At 43.6% G+C, this 18,309-nt stretch overlaps 1 protein-coding gene across 1 annotated transcript in view; it reads left to right on the top strand.

The window, feature by feature from the left end:
- The window catches only part of OBSCN (obscurin, cytoskeletal calmodulin and titin-interacting RhoGEF), a gene marked incomplete at its 3' end in the record, with an annotated part of 187,985 nt that overhangs the window by 33,574 nt on the left and 136,102 nt on the right, over window positions 1-18,309 (top strand). The window contains exons 11-20 of the mRNA XM_081996868.1: window positions 761-1,036; window positions 5,056-5,325; window positions 6,461-6,736; window positions 7,199-7,474; window positions 9,369-9,644; window positions 10,773-11,048; window positions 11,872-12,147; window positions 13,293-13,559; window positions 14,057-14,326; window positions 14,548-14,811. Coding sequence (XP_081852994.1) covers window positions 761-1,036; window positions 5,056-5,325; window positions 6,461-6,736; window positions 7,199-7,474; window positions 9,369-9,644; window positions 10,773-11,048; window positions 11,872-12,147; window positions 13,293-13,559; window positions 14,057-14,326; window positions 14,548-14,811 — 2,727 coding nt within the window. The remainder of the gene's footprint in view (window positions 1-760; window positions 1,037-5,055; window positions 5,326-6,460; window positions 6,737-7,198; window positions 7,475-9,368; window positions 9,645-10,772; window positions 11,049-11,871; window positions 12,148-13,292; window positions 13,560-14,056; window positions 14,327-14,547; window positions 14,812-18,309) is intronic.

Below are 18,309 nucleotides of genomic sequence, written 5' to 3'. Positions count from 1 at the left end.
CTCCTCACCCCACCCCACCAGCGAGGAGGCTGGGGGTGCATGGGAAGCAGAGAGGGGACACAGCCGGGACAGCTGACCCTGACTGACCAAAGGGATGTTCCATACCATATGACGTCATGCTCAGCAGATAAAGCTGGGTAAGAAGAAGGAAGGGGGGGACATTTGGGGTGATAGCGTTTGTCTTCTCAAGTAACCGTTACATGTGACGGAGCCCTGCTCTCCTGGAGATGGCTGAACCCCTGCCTGCCCATGGGAAGAGGGGAATGGATTCCTTGTTTTGCTTTGCTTGCGTGTGCGGCTTTTGCTTTCCCTGTTAAACCGTCTTTATGTCAACCCACGAGTTTTCTCACTTTTACCCTTCCGATTCCCTCCGCCGTCCCACCGTGGAGGAGTGAGCGAGCGGCTGCGTGGGGCTTGGTTGCCGGCTGGGGTTAAACCATAACATACATTTGGCTAGTTCCATAATGTGGTGTGTAAAAATATCATAAAGATGCAAAGGGGGAAATTTATCTTTGCTTTCGTTATAAGAAATTTGAAAATGAGGTGGTCGAGCCGATTGTGAAGCTTAGTCAGAGAGGTATGTTAATTATAAGGGCTATGTTTTGAGGGTGCATTGTTTTATGTGATAAAAATAATTGCGAATTAATGTTATTTACGAGGAATGATCCTGTAGAGCACCTACACAAAATATGTGTAATATCTTCTAGTTGCCAGCTATTTATATCTTACATATCTTTTCCCAAATGTTTCCCTGTTTCAGAGGCAGAAGATGCATTTGTCAACAAAGAGAAGGTGCAGAAAGAGGTGAAAGCTGCACTATCAGAAAACGCCACCCTGAGCTGCGAGGTGGCCCAGGAGAAGACCGACGTGAAATGGTACAAGGAGGGGAAACTGATCACCTCGAGCAAGAAGTTCAAGGTGGAGTCGGAGGGCAAATCGCGTCGTCTGGTGGTGGGTCAGGTGGAGAAGAAAGATGCTGGGGAGTACACCTGCGAGGCTGCTGGCCAGAAGCTGACCTTCAAGATTGACGTCACAGGTAAGGGATTATTTGATTATATTTTTTTTTGCTATAGCTACAAAGAAACTTTCCTACTGACATAGATTTTCTTCCAGCCTTGGTCTATATGGGTTTGCAACAGAACTTAAGTGGTTACTCATAAAGGTCAGTATTAAGGACACGTGTTTGGGAAAGAGAAAAGTCCTCTTAGGCCAGTATTCTTTCCCTGATTTTGACCATGAACGGTTATTAAGAAAAAGGATGCAAGAACAAAACAAGCATACAACAATCCTTCCACTCTTTAGGAGTGTGTAGTTCCACTCTGAGAATCTGTAGGTTTTGTCTCTTCTGGGGTAGGGTTTCTTTCAACCACATCTATACAAGACATGGCTTTGCTGAGAGTATTTAACAGTATGACTTCATGAGGAATTGCACAACACATACCATTTCAAGTGTGAGTTCAGATTGGTATCCAGTTGTTTGTGTGTGCTGGTGAATCATCAATGCATACCTTTTTGTCCTTGCTGATAATTATTTCTGTGTAAATATTGCCCAGTATTTTGTTTCTCATCTTCCTTGCTTATGTCTTGCTTGAAAGGGTTATGAGGAAAGAATACCTAACTTTGATGTAGGTCTTTCTTTTCTAATTGTGGACCAGAAGAAAACCTTTAAGATGCATGCAATTAAAAGCACATCTCAAGAAGTGATGTGGGACAATACAGTTGGATTTGGAGCGAAGATTTGCCCTTTCTTTCTTTCAGTAGATTCACCCAACGCTAGAATCTAACCACATCTGCTCAGAAGTGTGTGCATCTACGCAGCCTGGTGCACCGGTCACACATCTGAGCATTTTATTTTTGACCCAGCTATGAATGTGGTTATGTATCTTCCCCACTGGAGATGGTTTGTGGCTGGCCTGCTCCCAGCGTGGCCAGAGTAAAAGCAAGACATTACAGCATTGAGATTCATGTGACTGCCAGTTGTGGGTCTTGCGGAGGTACAAGCTTATTTGGTTTCATTCTGCTTGCTCTGCCATGTCTGCGTTCTGCGGTATATATTGCTGGGCAGTGACCCTGCCTCATTCGACTTTGTGTTGGGCAACTCTCCTTTGTGCCAGAAAATCTATGGTAATACTTATTCCATTGCACAGTTATGTGATTTTTTTTTTCTATAGCTCTGTGCAGGTTGTAGGAATAGTACAGGGTAAGGCTGAGATCGTTATTGTATTTCAAACAACGAATGCCTTTAATAGCAGAAGCTGTTGGAAAAATTGTGGCAGAGAATAAATTAAAGTGTGAAAGGCAGAAATTAACAAAGGATCTTATCACACTGTTTGAAAGAAGAGCTCTTCTTATCTTCCTGTGGAAAGATCTTCTCATCTGGGACCAGAAGTTTATCCTCTGCTGGCTGCAACAAGCCACTGAAGTGCTTTCAGCAGTTGTTTGTGCTTGCAACTTAGCCCAAAGGTCTGTCTCTGAGTGAGGAAAGCTGTTGGCAGCATTGATGGGGGTGTTGCTGAGACTTTTGGATGGAAAGTCAAAGATTGGCCTGCTTCTGAGAAACAGTCATGTTCATGGGAGGAAATCCCGTGGCTTGGACACAGGGGACTCACTTTTTTTGGAAGTGGCACCATCCTCTGCAGGTTGATGTGAGGGGCAACAAGACAGGGATAAGAAGAGTGTTCTACCTCATGGAAGTGTTCTTCATATCAATATCACAGGCTGTGAGGTACCCGGGTACCATGGAAAAGGGGACAGGAATTTTGGCTGCAAGGTATATCTGTGTTGCCCAAGCCCACTGCTGCTAAAGAGAGGCCGTTACCTAGACTTTGCAAATGGGTAAAAGCAAGAAAGGAGAGCAAAGGCTTCCTCTTGCCACTGAGAGATTTACTGGTCACTTTAAGGGCAGAAATGGTTGGACCCATTTGGGTTCTCCTTCAAGACTGCTGAGGAAGTACACTCTAGAACCACAAATGGAAAATGGATCTTCTGACCCTCTTCTGCACTTTGACCCTAGATCACCTTTCTTTTCACCTTGCTTTTGATTAAAGATACAACTGAGCAGGAATAACAACTGGACTTTGTGTAAGAAGTACCATTCCCCTCAGGGAAATTCAAACAAGAAACTGAAAGCTCTCACTGAAGTGTTGCCTAGGGTGGAACATAATGTGTGAGCTTAGGAGCCACTCCCTCAGCCTCCTTGTGTAACCTCCATTGCTTTGTATTGAAGGGCAAAACATCTACCTAGAGTGAGGGTGAGAGCCAAAATGAACAAATTAGCTTGTAGGAGAACGCTTTCTAGGATCATTGGCTTGTTTTCTTCAGAAAGTGTGATACGAAGAGCTCTGAAACATGAAACACACATTCTTTGCATCATGGCTCCACTTCCCTTGTCTACATATATTTCTGGTGCTAGAGGATCCCTTGCTAGGTGCCTTAACCTCCTTCATGATCTTGGATCTAGACTGACTTTTGGCAAATCTTGCTTTATTACTATGGTTCCTGAGCCCAGAGACACAGCTTTCCAGCAGAGTTGTACTTTTTTCCATTCCTTATTTGTGCTTTGCCTCTTAAAGGATTTTAAAGGGCAGTTACTTTTTTTTTTTAATCTGGCCTTTCTGATCTTTTCCTTCCTGATTTTCCACTGGGTCAGATGTAGATTCTGAACACTTTAGTGTGAAGATACAAGGCACCACAGTGAGTCTTGAACAAATTGTTCATCTTTTCTTCCTTAATCAGTTCTTATAATACATACAAGTTTGCTAGTTCCAAATAAGTGTTCCAAACATACAGAGATATGTTTGTTAATTCCTCTATTTACGTTAGACTAGAGCATCTTACGATCCTTATATCCAAGGTTATTTCCCATACACAGCTTCTAAGATGATGTCCTTGGAATTTACCAAAACCAAGCCTAAAATCAAATTACTGTTCTTAATTCAATGTCTGCCCGATTGGAGAATCTGGTAGGTATTACATCTGGAAATCCAAGGTACTACTGGCACAGCTCCAGCAGACGCAATCGAGATCATACGGGGCTGGAGCACATATCATACAAGGAGAGCCTGAGAGAACTGGATTTGTTCAGCCTAGCGAAGAGAAGGCAAAAGGGAGCTTCTATTGTAGCCTCCAGCTATCTAATGGGAGGATAAAGAGTCCACAGCTCTGTGTTCTTCTCAAAGATGCATGGTGATAGGAGGAGGAAAAGTATACAAGTTGGAACGTGGGAGGTTCTGAAAAGATATTAGGAAAAATTGGCACTATGAAGGAGGTCAAGCTCTGGAACAGGAGCTTTGAGGCTGTGGGATCTTCATTGCTGGAGATATTCAGAACTCAGGGACATGGCCCTGAGTAACTCAATGTAATTTTATCTGCTCTGAGTGGGGAAGTGGGACTGGATGACCTCCAGAGATCACTCCTAATGTAAATTATTTTATGACTGTGATTTTGTACTACTAGTAGCATGTGCTCTGTAGAATATATCTGGGAAGTGATGCTATTCCATAAGGACACAACTCCATATAAATCTTTGTGAAGGTACTCCATTGTTATGCAACTATTTCATAATCCTTATCATTTTCTTTTCCTGAAAATTACTTGGACCCAAATATGAGGACAGTGCTGGCAAATGAAAGATCCTACCTGGAGTATCTCCTTTTTACTGTGAATATGCAGCCCAGTCTTTTCTGCAAGTGAACAGAACATGCCCTTCTTGCCCAAAAGAGCCCATCCTCTTTGGCCTGCAGAGAATGACCTTACAGAGTGTCTGCAGGAAAGCTGGTGTAAGCCTGAAGTTCAGGCATGCCTGTTCTTCTTGCTGCCCAAACGAGCAGCAACCAGAAACCATGTTGTCTGGCAGCAAGCTGTTCCTGCCAGAACTTCCTTAAGCATTTCTTAACTGTGACTCTGTTAACCTGTTTAATTTTACAGCTGATTTAGTTAAACTGTAGTCTACCAGGTGGTCTCCCATTGAAAACACGGTACCATATGATCTTGGAAACAAAGCTTTAATTTCATTAGGCTTTTTTTCTAGATTTTTTCTTCTTTCCAATCTTGCAGATGATGTGTTTGAACACAAAGACAAAGTGCGAAAGGAGGTGAAGGCAGTGCTGAAGGAGAACACCACCCTGAGCTGCGAGGTGGCCCAGGAGAAGACTGACGTGAAATGGTACAAGGAGGGGAAACTGATCACCTCGAGCAAGAAGTTCAAGGTGGAGTCGGAGGGCAAATCGCGTCGTCTGGTGGTGGGTCAGGTGGAGAAGAAAGATGCTGGGGAGTACACCTGCGAGGCTGCTGGCCAGAAGCTGACCTTCAAGATTGACGTCACAGGTGATTGAATTTGCTGCATTCCTGTTTTACATCCTGAAAAACTGAAGGCGAGGAAAGTTATGTAGCTTGACGAATTCCATCTCAGCAGACAGTGACTGAGCCAGCATTTAAATTTTCCTAGTTTGCTCATGCAGTTGTGTTCACACTATTAGATCTGTCTCCCTTTGAAAACTAAGAATGCAGTGGATTTCAGTAGCCCAAGCCCAGAGCAGTCTGAAGGTCACTGGGGAATTCCCCTGGGAATCTGGTGGAGAGGCAGTGATAGAAAATAAGAATTCAATTATTGCAGGACAACTTAAAGGACACAGAAAATCTTCCGAGCACATGCATTCTCTTGCAAGTGCTCCTTCCTGAAATAAAGTGTCTCTTTATTATGGAGTAAACTTTTTATTATGGCTTCTGTCAGCTAAAAGGAAACATTAGAAATGGTCTCATGAGAAGCAGTAGCTGAAGAAACGAGGTCTCTTTACCATGACATTAGCAAGGTCAGGATTTAACCTTGACATCCCTCAGATGGATCTTGAAGAATTGAAAGAAAATACAGCAGTTCATATATCAGATTGCTTTTTGATTCTGTCACGGTGCAGTGCTAAGCAAATACCATGGAGGCTGGTGAATATTCATTCATTAGAGAAACATAGTTCTGGGATGATGCGTCCTTGGAACATTTGGGAAATAAAGATACAGACACAGAACATGCTCACAAGCATAATAAATAATTTCTCAAGCCTAGCTTTGCTTTTGCTGGCAAGGCAAATTGCAGCTCTCAGGTTGTTTGGACAATTTAATGCTTGTCCTCTTAGACCAAACAAACTTGTTGCTGACTACATCCACTGGTGAGCTGCCGGACATCAGGATACATGAACTTCTTTTCTGCAGATTTTGGAGAATGATAGTGGTGGAAATGAAAGCAATTTTGGGGCCATCATCTAACCTGTCTTGGACTGCAAGTAAAGGAGTCCTTCACCAGCACTTGATATAATTCAAAAGTTAATATTCAGTTGACAAAGTTGGTAGGGAATGTGAATGGGAGATCCATTTCAGCACCACAGTCCCACGACTGATGCGTGCATTTGGGAAGCGGTGTGTGTGAAAGATTAATTTTCTAAATCTGCCCTCGTACGTTTAACTCCAGAGGCAGAGGATGCTTTCATCAACAAGGAGAAGGTGAAGAAAGAGGTGAAAGCTGCACTATCAGAAAACGCCACCCTGAGCTGCGAGGTGGCCCAGGAGAAGACCGACGTGAAATGGTACAAGGAGGGGAAACTGATCACCTCGAGCAAGAAGTTCAAGGTGGAGTCGGAGGGCAAATCGCGTCGTCTGGTGGTGGGTCAGGTGGAGAAGAAAGATGCTGGGGAGTACACCTGCGAGGCTGCTGGCCAGAAGCTGACCTTCAAGATTGATGTCACAGGTGAGAGAAGATTCTTCCTCCAATTCTTCCTATTTCTAGAATATTTAGAAAAAATATATCTTGTTTGGAAAACCTGATAAAACGTTGAAGACGGGGAGTTCCATCCTTGAAAAACTGTGGGAGCTTCCCATCTCTGTAGGTACAAGGTTATGAAAAGGAAAGTGCTGATTTGTAGCCCTCTATCCCCACATGTTAGTGCAACCAGTGCAACGCAGCAGATTCTCATTCTATTTCAGAGCCATGTCGTGGTGGAGAGTGGTGGGGTGTCTGCCCGATGTCTGCACTCAAAACCCAAAACAAAATACCAAAACTCACCACAAAGCAGTTTGAATGTTGTACCAATAGTTTTAGATGTGTGTTGTCAAGTCAGAGGCTTGGTTTGCAGTGTCACCTGTAAGCCATGATAAGGGGATTGGGCAACATCGTATCTTGGAGACACTCCGAATTTCTCTCTCTTTTCAGAGCCAGAAGTTGTGTTTACAAACAAGGAGAAGGTGCAGAAGGAGGTGAAAGCTGCACTATCAGAAAATGCCACCCTGAGCTGCGAGGTGGCCCAGGAGAAGACCGACGTGAAATGGTACAAGGAGGGGAAACTGATCACCTCGAGCAAGAAGTTCAAGGTGGAGTCGGAGGGCAAATCACGTCGTCTGGTGGTGGGTCAGGTGGAGAAGAAAGATGCTGGGGAGTACACCTGCGAGGCTGCTGGCCAGAAGCTGACCTTCAAGATTGATGTCACAGGTGAGAGAAGATTCTTTCTCATTCTTTCTCCAATCTTTCCTATTTCTAGAGTATTTAGAAAAATTAATATTATTTCATGAGAGTTTTTCCTGTTATGCTTCAAATTTTGGGAGAACATAAATTAGATGACCTGTGTCCAGTTGAGAAATGGGACAAAAAGTTACAAATACAGTTCTTTTTCTATCTTCTATGTCTAAATTATAAAAAACTTAAGACAGGGAGCTCCATCCTTGGAGCTACCTATCAGTGTAGGAACAGGGCCATGAAAAGAAAAGTACTGATTGTACCTCTCCATCCCCACATGTTGGTACAACCAAAACAATTCTGCAATGCAGCTGATTCTCAGTGTGTTTCAGAGAAGGGTCATGCTGGAGAGCAGCTGGGTGTCTGCTTGATGTCTGCACTCTTTCATTCTCTTGGAAGAGCTCATCTCAGCATGGAGGTTGAATATGACAGCAAGGCTTGATATGTTTAAGGTCTTTAAGGCATCAGATAAATGGCAACTAGGGAAAGAAAGTGTCATGGGACTAATTTCAGCTGCATCGCCTAACGGGGTCTGTGAGTAGGAGAATGGATTCAGCGTTCCGACTCACCCCCTGCCTCCTGATGCTCTTGCAAGTGGGCTGACTAATGTGTCTACTGAAGAGCAAGGGGGTTTCACCATTTGCATGTAAGGATGTGAGATGGGCTGGGCTTTTCTCAAGGCTGCATAGGAAGTAATAATACAGCCCTGAACATGTAAGTCTTGGTCTTAGCACCGTTTGCACTGAAGAGAATTACCTAGTGCCAGCAGGACAGTAACGGCAGCAGGCACAGCTATTGGGAACAAAAAGAATCAACGATACAGGGATGTAACACATCAAGGGACAGTTCCTCCCAGTAAGGATTCATTATTTTCACAGAATCACAGAATCATTAAGGTTGGAAAAGACCTTTAAGATCATCACGTCCAACCATCAACCCAACACAACCAAGCCCACTAAACCATGTCCCAAAGTGCCACATCCACACGTTTTTTGAACACCTCCAGTGATGGTGACTACACCACCTCCCTGGGCAGCCTGTGCCAATGCTTAACCACTCTCTCCGTAAAGAAATTTTTCCTAGTATTTAGTCTAAACCTCCCCTGGCGCAACTTGTGGCCATTTCCTCTCATCCTATCTCTAGTTACTTGGGAGAAGAGATGAACACCCACCTCACCACAACTCCCTTTTACGTAGTTGTAGAGAGTGATGAGGGCTCCCCTCAGCCTCCTCTTCTCCAGACTGAACAACCCCAGTTCCCTCAGCCGCTCCTCATAAGACTTGTGCTCCAACTCTCTCACCGGCTCTGTTGCCCTTCTCTGGACACACTCCAGCACCTCAATGTCCTTCTTGTATTGAGGGGCCCAACACTGAACACAGGATTCGAGGTGCAGCCTCACCAGTGCTGAGTCCAGGGGCACGATCCCTGCCCTGCTCCTGCTGGCCACACTATTGCTGATACAGGCCAGGACGCTGTTGGCCTTCTTGGCCACCTGGGCACACTGCCGGCTCATGTTCAGCCGGCTGTAATTTTGCACTCAACTTCAACCAAAACCTATCTTGCCTTGACTGGGGCCTGCCCTACAATGCTCTTATAAATGATGCAGATGATCTCCCAGCTTGCTGCCATAGTGTACTAATCTTAGGTGATGTTTTTGAAAAAGCAACAAAGAGCTTCTTTAAAAGAAGCCCATAAAACTAAACCAAAGCAACAGAAAAAGCCGCACCACAAAGCAGTTTGCATGTTCTAATAGCTTTAGATGTGTGTTGTCAAGTCAGAGGCTTGGTTTGCAGTGTCACCTGTAAGCCATGATAAGGGGATTGGGCAACATCGTATCTTGGAGACACTCTGAATTTCTCTCTCTTTTCAGAGCCAGAAGTTGTGTTTACAAACAAGGAGAAGGTGCAGAAGGAGGTGAAAGCTGCACTATCAGAAAATGCCACCCTGAGCTGCGAGGTGGCCCAGGAGAAGACTGATGTGAAATGGTACAAGGAGGGGAAACTGATCACCTCGAGCAAGAAGTTCAAGGTGGAGTCGGAGGGCAAATCGCGTCGTCTGGTGGTGGGTCAGGTGGAGAAGAAAGATGCTGGGGAGTACACCTGCGAGGCTGCTGGCCAGAAGCTGACCTTCAAGATTGACGTCACAGGTGAGACATTCCTTGCCTGAATTACAGTAGAAGATAATTAATAATTGTAATAACTATTACACAATGACTCAGTTGCAATATTGTGCACTCTGTTGCACACTGTATGGTTCCCCCGATTTTCTGTACCTGATTGCCTGGATTTATAGAAATGGGCATATGTGTCTCTAGCATGGCACAAAGGCCTATCTCATTCTTAATCTTCTGTAATAATAATTGCAGATATAAATATAATAGAAATAATAATCAACATATTATTCAGATCTCTCCCATTCCTTGGATCTCAAAAGGTGATTCTTGCTTACTGAACCTCTTGAAAGGAAAGAGCCAATCAAAGATCCTTCCCTTGTCAGAATTCCAATCCCATTTTTGAAAAATGAGAGGCTGGAATATATTTTGTCATTTGCAATTTTGGCAGCAGCACTTATTGAGATACATTGAAAATTCAACACTTTTTCTGAATTTGTACTGTTGTGTGTTTGAGATCTCAGCCTTCTGAGATGCTTTACTTCTTCTGCCAGGTGTTAACTCTCCCTTTGTCATAAAAGATTCCCACTAATTGGTCTCTTGGAACAGGATTCAAAAGGTGCCCAAACTACTTTAAGCATGTGATGTCAAAGGGTGTGTTGACAGTGTGAACAATCTTGTGTACCTTGTTAGCCATGATCCTGGCTACCTGAGCACTATGGGGAGATCATATTTCCTTTGCCCCTTGGACAGTCATGTTTGTGATAGTGGAAGAGACCATGAAGTCTGTTCAGGAAGCCCACAGTGCTATATTTGTGACCTTGACTTTTCACTGTAGGTCTTTAGTAAAAGGAATTTGGGAGCTTTTGGTGATATGCAGCACAGATGTTCTTTGGGAATGTTTGAACTAAATATTTTTTGCATTGTCCTTGCAACCATTGGATTGATGTTAAGGACCCTCTTGGTCCTTTCCATTCCTAGACTTTTGCTTCACTAGTTTCCGAATTGTGATTTGGTCACATGGAAGGGTAGATGTTGCCCAGTGAAGGCAATCAGTTTTGGCAGGTGGCAACCTAAATATTTTCCCAACATCTGCATAGAAATATATAAGATTGATCTCCTTTTAATCCCTCAATCAATATTTTCTTCTTTATCTGCACTCAGAGCCAAAGCCTGCATTTATAAACCAGGAAAAGGTCCAGAAGGAGGTGAATGCTGTCCTGACAGAAAGTGCCACCCTCAGCTGTGAGGTAGCACAGGATGCAACTGAAGTAAAATGGTACAAGGATGGAAGACTGCTTGTTTCCTCTAGAAAATTCAAAATAGAAACTGTGGGCAAAACCCGGCGTCTGGTTATAGAGCAGCTGGAGAAGAAAGATGCTGGAGAATACATCTGTGAGGCTGCAGGCCAGAAGCTGACCTTCAAGGTGGAACCAACTGGTGAGTACTCACCTAAGCAGCTTTTTGAGTGGCTTAGAGAAAAACTGGATATTCCCTACCCGGTGGCCATGGTGCAGCCATAATTTCCCCTGGAGCAACATCAATGAACCACATCACACAATAATTTGACATTTTTAATCTATCAGTGTAGAGGTTGGAAATTTGGCTGAAGACTTTTTTTTTGGCTGTGGAAATGCTATATACTTTTTTGCTTAGTGTCCCCTTTGCACACCCCGTCACCCAACCTTCTTAAGTGATGGGGAGCTGAAAGTAGAAGCGGGAAGTTTTGAAGAGCAGAAATAGAGCTATGGAGAAAGGTGACTAAGAAAAGCTGGTCTACTGCTGTGTGTGCTCCAAAACTGCCCAGTTTTGCAGCAAAGCATTGTACAAGGTAGAGAAGAAGCCAAGAGAAAGGGAATAGAGCAAGCGGAAAAGAAAACAGACCGTAAGTTCTGGTGTAGCGTACTAATATTTCTTCTTAATTAGGTTTAAAACCCTGAAAATGGGAGATGAAATTATTATGCAGGTCATTTTACTTCTAAGAAACAAGATTTTTGTGGGCAGTGGATAAAACATATATTTGTGTTTCCTTTCCTTTGTTTCTCTTGTAAGCAGAAGTTCTGGGTTGCCTGACAGATCATTTTCTTTCTTCCCACTCAGCAAAAGATTACACCAGCCACAAATATTCAGCTATATTCCCTGGGTTATTAGAGATGATGGAAGAGCTGGTATTGTGAGTCACTAAGAGAGAGTAATTGAAAATGACTGTGTCAAGGGTTTGAGCATAAAGTTATTAGTTTTTCTATTTCAATGTCTTTCCTAGAACCAGAGGCTAAATTTGAGAAGAAAGTTGTCCAGAAAGAGCCTCTCATTGTTCAAGAGCATGAAAGTATCACACTGACTACTTCAGTGACACCTGAAACTGCTGCAGTAAAGTGGTTCAAGGATGGAACAGAAATCAAGGCGAGCAAGAAATATGAGATCAAGAGTGAGGGGGCATCCAGGACCCTGACAGTGAACCTGGCTGAGAGCACAGACACTGCCGTGTACACTTGCCAGACAAAGAGTGACAAGCAGGAGTTCAAAGTACAGGTGAAAGGTGAGTAGAGAGCAGCACGCGGGTCATGTCCCAACCCAACAGCTACACTTCTCTCATGGTAAGATGGAGGTGAAGTCCAAACTCTCTCTAAATCTGTTCCAACCTCAAGGTTTACATTGATGTTGCAGCTGCTGTGGCTGCCCCACCATGAGCTGGCAAAGTCCTCCTCCTTCCAAATACCCAGTTTTTGTCCTTAACTGTCCACTCAGGGGAACAAGGAAGCCTATGATGGGTGATTCTCCTGGTGTCTGCTCCCCACTCTCATCATGCTGTTTCTGTCTCCTAACACCAGTAGCTGGGGCATGGCAGAGCCTTAGCTCTTCCCCACTCTCCTCACCAGCATGACAAAGCGATGAGGATGTAGAGGGATGTTGTGTGAGGAGAAGATTTGTGAGTTAGTCACTCAGTGAAACAGGACCTAAATCGTATCTTCCTCTGTTCGTGGGACGGTGCACCTGGAATGCTGTTCCCTAGTCAAGGCTAAGGCTATAAATTGGCAAGAAAGATGAAGTACAGCTGGTCCACAGATGGGGATGAGAGGGGTGATGTCCCAGAGTAAAGGTCTGCTCCTTTCTCTTCAGACACCCACACTGGAGATGTTTGCAGCTGAGATGCACCCCCTCAGCTCTCTTCGGAGTCATTGCAGAGGAGTGGTTGCTAATAGGTCATGATACATCCGACCTATTGACATGTCTCCTTCAGGGTGAGAGAAATCACAGCCTGGATTTCTCTGACTCCATTGGCTGTGTCTCCAGTGACAGAAGAGACACAAGTGGCTGGGACTCATGCATCGTTACAGATTTTTACACGCAGTCAGGCAAATTGGGCTCTGGTGTAAAAATACCACATGGTCTCAGCAGGTGAAAGATTAGAAAGAAAGGCAGGCAATACCCAATCATGTTTTAAGACACAGTTCTTGCTTTACAGAATGACAGTGATTTTAAAATAACATGTCAAAGGAATCTCCCTAAATTGCCACCTTTCTGGTTTGTTTCTGTTTACCCTGATCCCCAAATATGTCCTAGGATTGGTTCGTTAAAGTATTTATTTACTTCTTTATTTACTAAAGTTGGCCATAATCAGTTTCTTAGAACAGATTTCTTACCTTTTCCTTTCTCATTGTTTTTAATACTTCTGGATCTCAGAAATCCCAGTGAAGTTTGCCAAAAAACTTGAAGCTGTTAATGCCGAGATTGGAGGCAGCGTCTCTTTGACCTGTGATGTGAGCCATGCCAAAGGGAAGGTGATGTGGCGCAGGAATGGAGTTGAGATCAAGCCCAGCAAGCGTTTCCAGATTCATGAGGAGGGGGTCAAACGAACCCTGACAATAACAGGGATCCGGGCTGAGGATGAGGGAGAGTACTCCTGCGAGTCCAGAGATGACAAGAGCAGCATTACCATCACCCCCAAAGGTACGTCTCTAGTGGTGACAATGTAGAGGGATCCTTGGGTTTTGTCCTCAGCCGTTACAACTCTGCAAAGCTGAGTTTGTTCATGTGTTTGTGCTGTCTCCTGCGTTGACAGCAAAATACAAAACTCCACTCCCTCTCTCTCTGTGTCAGTAGAACTTCTATTTGTGAAGAACACATTGATTTTGAGACCTGTTGAGCTCCAGTCTCTTAATTTGTGGGCAAATTGACCTTCATATTGCATTTGAGGCTGGATTTAAGTATCCCAAATCTAAGATGGGATTTTTTTTCCTCCCTCTTTGTTTGCCTCTCTCTTCTGGCAACTTTATACACAAAACTTACTCAGACATGGGAAACGTTATGACCTATTATTGTAATCACTTACTCTAAGTAATAAAAATTGATGCTTCTGATAAAATCATCAAAGCTCTTGGTTTCTCGAAGGTGCTTATGCCACGTCGCAAAGACACGCTTCTAAATGTTTTATTCCTATCCATCAGCTCCCAGAGTGGTAAAATTCGTTACAAGTCTCAACAGTGTGGTCTCTGAGGAAGGAAAAGAGGCTGTGTTCAAGTGCACCGTCTCTCCCAGTGATGCTGTGGTCACTTGGCTCAGGAACGGTGTCAAGATTGAAGCCAGCAAGAAGTATGTGATCTCGCAGAAAGACACCAGCCATAGCCTCACCATCACTGATCTGACACTGGAAGATGCAGCTGAAATCTCTGCCAATGCTGAGGGTGTAGAAAGCACAGCTAACCTCAGAGTCCGAGGTAAGAAGCAATAATGCCGCTTTGACAGGCTGTCACTGATGCTATGACCTACGTTGTTTTATGCGGTCTTCCCTCTCACCGGTTATATCAGCAATAGGGAAATTAAATAGGGATGCCCAGAATGCATTGAGACTGGAGATACGTGAGCCACCATTTTAATTTTCTCTGAAAGCCTGTTTTCTGGCTCCTCTACATTTTTACTAATATTTCTTCTCTGGCAGAGGCCTCAATCTCATTCAAGAAGAAACTGGAACCCAGAACAGTTGAAGAGAGGGACACAGTGACCTTGGAGGTAGAGCTGACCAAGCCTGCAGAGGTGAAGTGGATGAGGAATAGCATCGTATTGAAGTCCAGTGAAAAAATAGAGATCAAAGCTGAGGGAACAAAGCATACCTTGGTGGTTAAGGACATCTCCTTTGCAGACAGGGGCTTCTACTGCTGTGAGAGTCCTGATGACAAGACCCAAGCCAAGATCAATGTGGAAAGTAAGTTGAATGATCTCAAGTTCTATAAATAACCTGGACGGGGTTTGGAGGTAGATTCTGGTCTCCTCCATTATCGTAATGGCCACTGCCACTCCCATCTGTCATGGGGACACAGGGACAAAACCATGGAGCTTGGCCACCAGTCAACTGACTGCAAAGAGGTGAAAGCAAGGGCAGTAACAGAGAGTGGCCTGCTGGTTCCTGTTGCCTCCATCTCATTCCACCAGCTTTCAGTCATGATGTTGACCATAAAGCTTCTTAGCTGATTCTTCTCTTTCCTCTGAAGTTTCTCACTCTCTGGTACACTCTATTTTTTCCTTTATATGGCTTTCAGCATACCATTCCCTCTTGAGCCATCCATTGCCCTAATTCTGCTCTGCAAACCACCTCTTTCAGAATGTCTTTTTACATTCAGTCAGTGTTAAAAAAGCTACAAGAGCAAATCTTCTATCTGAGAGTTCTGCCCTCTCAAATAAGTTCATGGTGTCTCAGCTGTAGCCCTGTACTTCTGTCCTTTTTCCTACATCCTTTTGTAATGATTGTTACAGGATAAGTGAAGACAGGATTTAAGCACTTAAGGACTACCTAATTTTGTCTGTAAAGCCCCTGCAACCAATTGGTGCTGTGTAGGTCATAAATAATAGGCAAGGAAGGACTTGATAATGGACTTCAAATACATAAAAGGCTGTTATAAAGTGGAAGGGAACAATCTGTTCTCCATGTGGAAATAATGACAGGAAATAATGGACTTCAACCTCAATGAGAAAGATCCAGGTTATACAATAAAACAGCTTTTCAATAGTTGGATGACTGAATAGGTTGTCTGGAGGGGTCTTGGAGCCGCCATCATGAGTTTAAGAAAAGGTTAGTGAGATATCTGTCTGGGACGACGTAGAGATGAACATGTCCTAGAGCAGGAGAGAAAGGCTAGATGAATTTTCCTAGGTCTTTCTAGCTTTATAGCCTTGTGGTCTTCCGATGGAATGAAAGATATCAAAAACTGATGACAGACTGCCTCATACAGAGCAGGGTTCCTGGCTGACAGCTGTCAAAAAACCACTGCTTTAGCATCCCGCTATGGGGCAGTTATCACTTCAGTTGGCTGTTGCTCATCTTTTTTTTCAAAATGAATAGCTTTAGAAAAAAAAAGACAGTAGCAGTGACTAGCAGCTGGTAGATTCATCTTGGATTCATGAAGCCTCAATCTAGCACATTACTTTCAGCTCCTTCTGTAGCTAACAGAGAGAAGAAAATACCTCCAGAGAGTGTTTAAAGTCTTAGATGCGCTGAATTACCTCTGGAGCATCTAAGTATTCAAGGGACCATGGGTGGCTGTGATCCTGATTTAGACCTAGATTCAGGTTTACTATCTCAGTTAAGTTGGATGAACTGGGTCCACAGCAGGTAAAGAAATACGGCGTTTCCACAGTCACAATGCATTGGAAGAATGCAATGCAGTACGGGGCAGTTTGCTGCTGCATCCTCTTTCACACACTGCACGCCAAGGCATTTTTTTTAGACTTTTGGTGATACTCATTTTCCATCCAGCAAGACGTTTCAGCAGTTGGTTATTGATTCAGTTACACCTGTTTTTAGGCACTGACTGTTGCTATATCCAAGTGGTAAAAACAAAAATGACGGAACAGTGTCTATATAGGAAGTAATTGGGTAGTCCTGGTAGTGTCAACAGTGTTTTGTGCAAGGTGAGTCATGCAAGCACCAATATGTATCTGTCTCTGGTTTATAAACTCCCTATTCTGACAGAGAGAGAGGGTTTTGCTTTGTGCTTCCCAAGCATTCGCATCACTTACGCTTAGTGTCACTGTAAAAAGTAGCTCCTCTGTTGATGAACTGAGATAGTTTCATGCAGTGGTGGAAACTCAAGGTTATCTGAGGGGGACCATGATCAAAAAGGGAAACTGGCTCACTGTAGCAGGGAATCCTTTTGCATATGATCATCCAAGCCTTAGTTATGAGATGCAGAGGGGCCATATACAAGAATCTCGCTAGACTATATGTATTCTTCATCCAAGTCCTGCAACTGAGACAGCATCATGGACTGCTTTACAGCAAAAGCAAGACTCTAAAAGTAGAAGTCTAAGATTATGCTCCAATTTTTGGCATTTAACCAAATGGCCTCTTTTCAGTAGAATATGTTAGAGCTTACACTGAGGTCAGCAGAAGTTCTTTAAATGCTCACAGTCTGGGGAATTGAGCTACTCTTATTTGGTGCTCAGCTTTAGGCTAAGAAGCCTGATTTCAGAGGACCTTTTTTAAAAAAAACACCAAGCTGGACTGATACTCTTTGGGTTGAGATTGCTTTTGGAGCAAGGTAAGTAAGGAGCAGCTATGTAAAAATCTGTTGATTTACTCCAGTATAAAAGTTGCTTCATCAAAAGATAAGCATCTGTTCTGATCTTAAGATGCCAGGAGATCCTAAGAACAACTGAGCTGCTCAAACCAATAACATAACTGTCTGAATATCTATTTTCAGTTGTGACCAGGAGGAGATGTTTGTGGAAGACTGAAATAAGTCAGTCATGGGTAAAGTGATCCTTCCTCTGGTACTCCTCTAAGCTTTCAGTAAGGAAAACAATAATTAGGTCAATTAATTATAGCAGAAATTATACTGGAAACATGAATATGAAATTTCAAATCTCTTGACATAAAATATTGGCTATTAAAATAAATCCTCTGAAAGTTCTACCATTCCTTAACTGTTGCTGCTTTATGACAAGACCTTTGAAAAAGTGATTTTTTTTTTCTGTCCTATGTTAAAACACCAGTTGAGGATATATCCAGGAGGCCACCTACTGAGTTAGAAATTGCTGTGCTATTTAGTTAATGTTTTTGCAAGTTCCTTTCACTATCTGCTTGGAATAATTTCAGTTTGATCCTTGGTCCATTCACTGTTTGAGGGGTTGGAATGTCTATTAACCTAGGGGAAAAGTTAGTAGCAGGTACACTGTGTTCAGTTTAGAGAATGAGATACCTCGAGGAGATAGGGACTGTTTGCAAAATTAGATCAGAAATTGGGGATTGATGCAAATTCTAGTGAGCAAAGCCAAGAGAGCTGGTGTCTTAGTTTGGGAAGCAAAGAACAAGCTCCTGGAAGTGTCTGTACTTCCCTCATTTACCTGGTTCAAGGCACGTCCTTGGGGCAAGTTAGTGCTTAAGTGGTTGTGACCTTGGAGAAGACTGTGAGAGAGGAATCATTGTGGTTCTCTTGAGAGAGGAATTAGGCAGGATCCTGCAAAGGGTGCGAATGCTCCTCTCTAAACTTGCTGTGAGGTGTAACAAGCAACAAGGCGGACAGGAAATTTGTAAGGGGATGGCACTGCATGGAGTCTGCTGCTGCCCTCCTGGGGAGGACAGTGCTGTGCTTCTACCCAGTGTGTTAATAAAGCCATAGCATATTCGTATCACCTCTGTGGCATCTTTGGAGAAATAGTTTGTTCCGTGTTGTCCCCCATGTGGTGTAAGGACAGGTGCCATCAG

Source organism: Phaethon aethereus (assembly GCF_964289735.1).
Source record: "Phaethon aethereus genome assembly, chromosome: 2".
In the NCBI taxonomy this organism is placed as follows: Eukaryota; Metazoa; Chordata; class Aves; order Phaethontiformes; family Phaethontidae; genus Phaethon; species Phaethon aethereus.
This window is presented reverse-complemented; position numbering and strand designations above follow the sequence as displayed.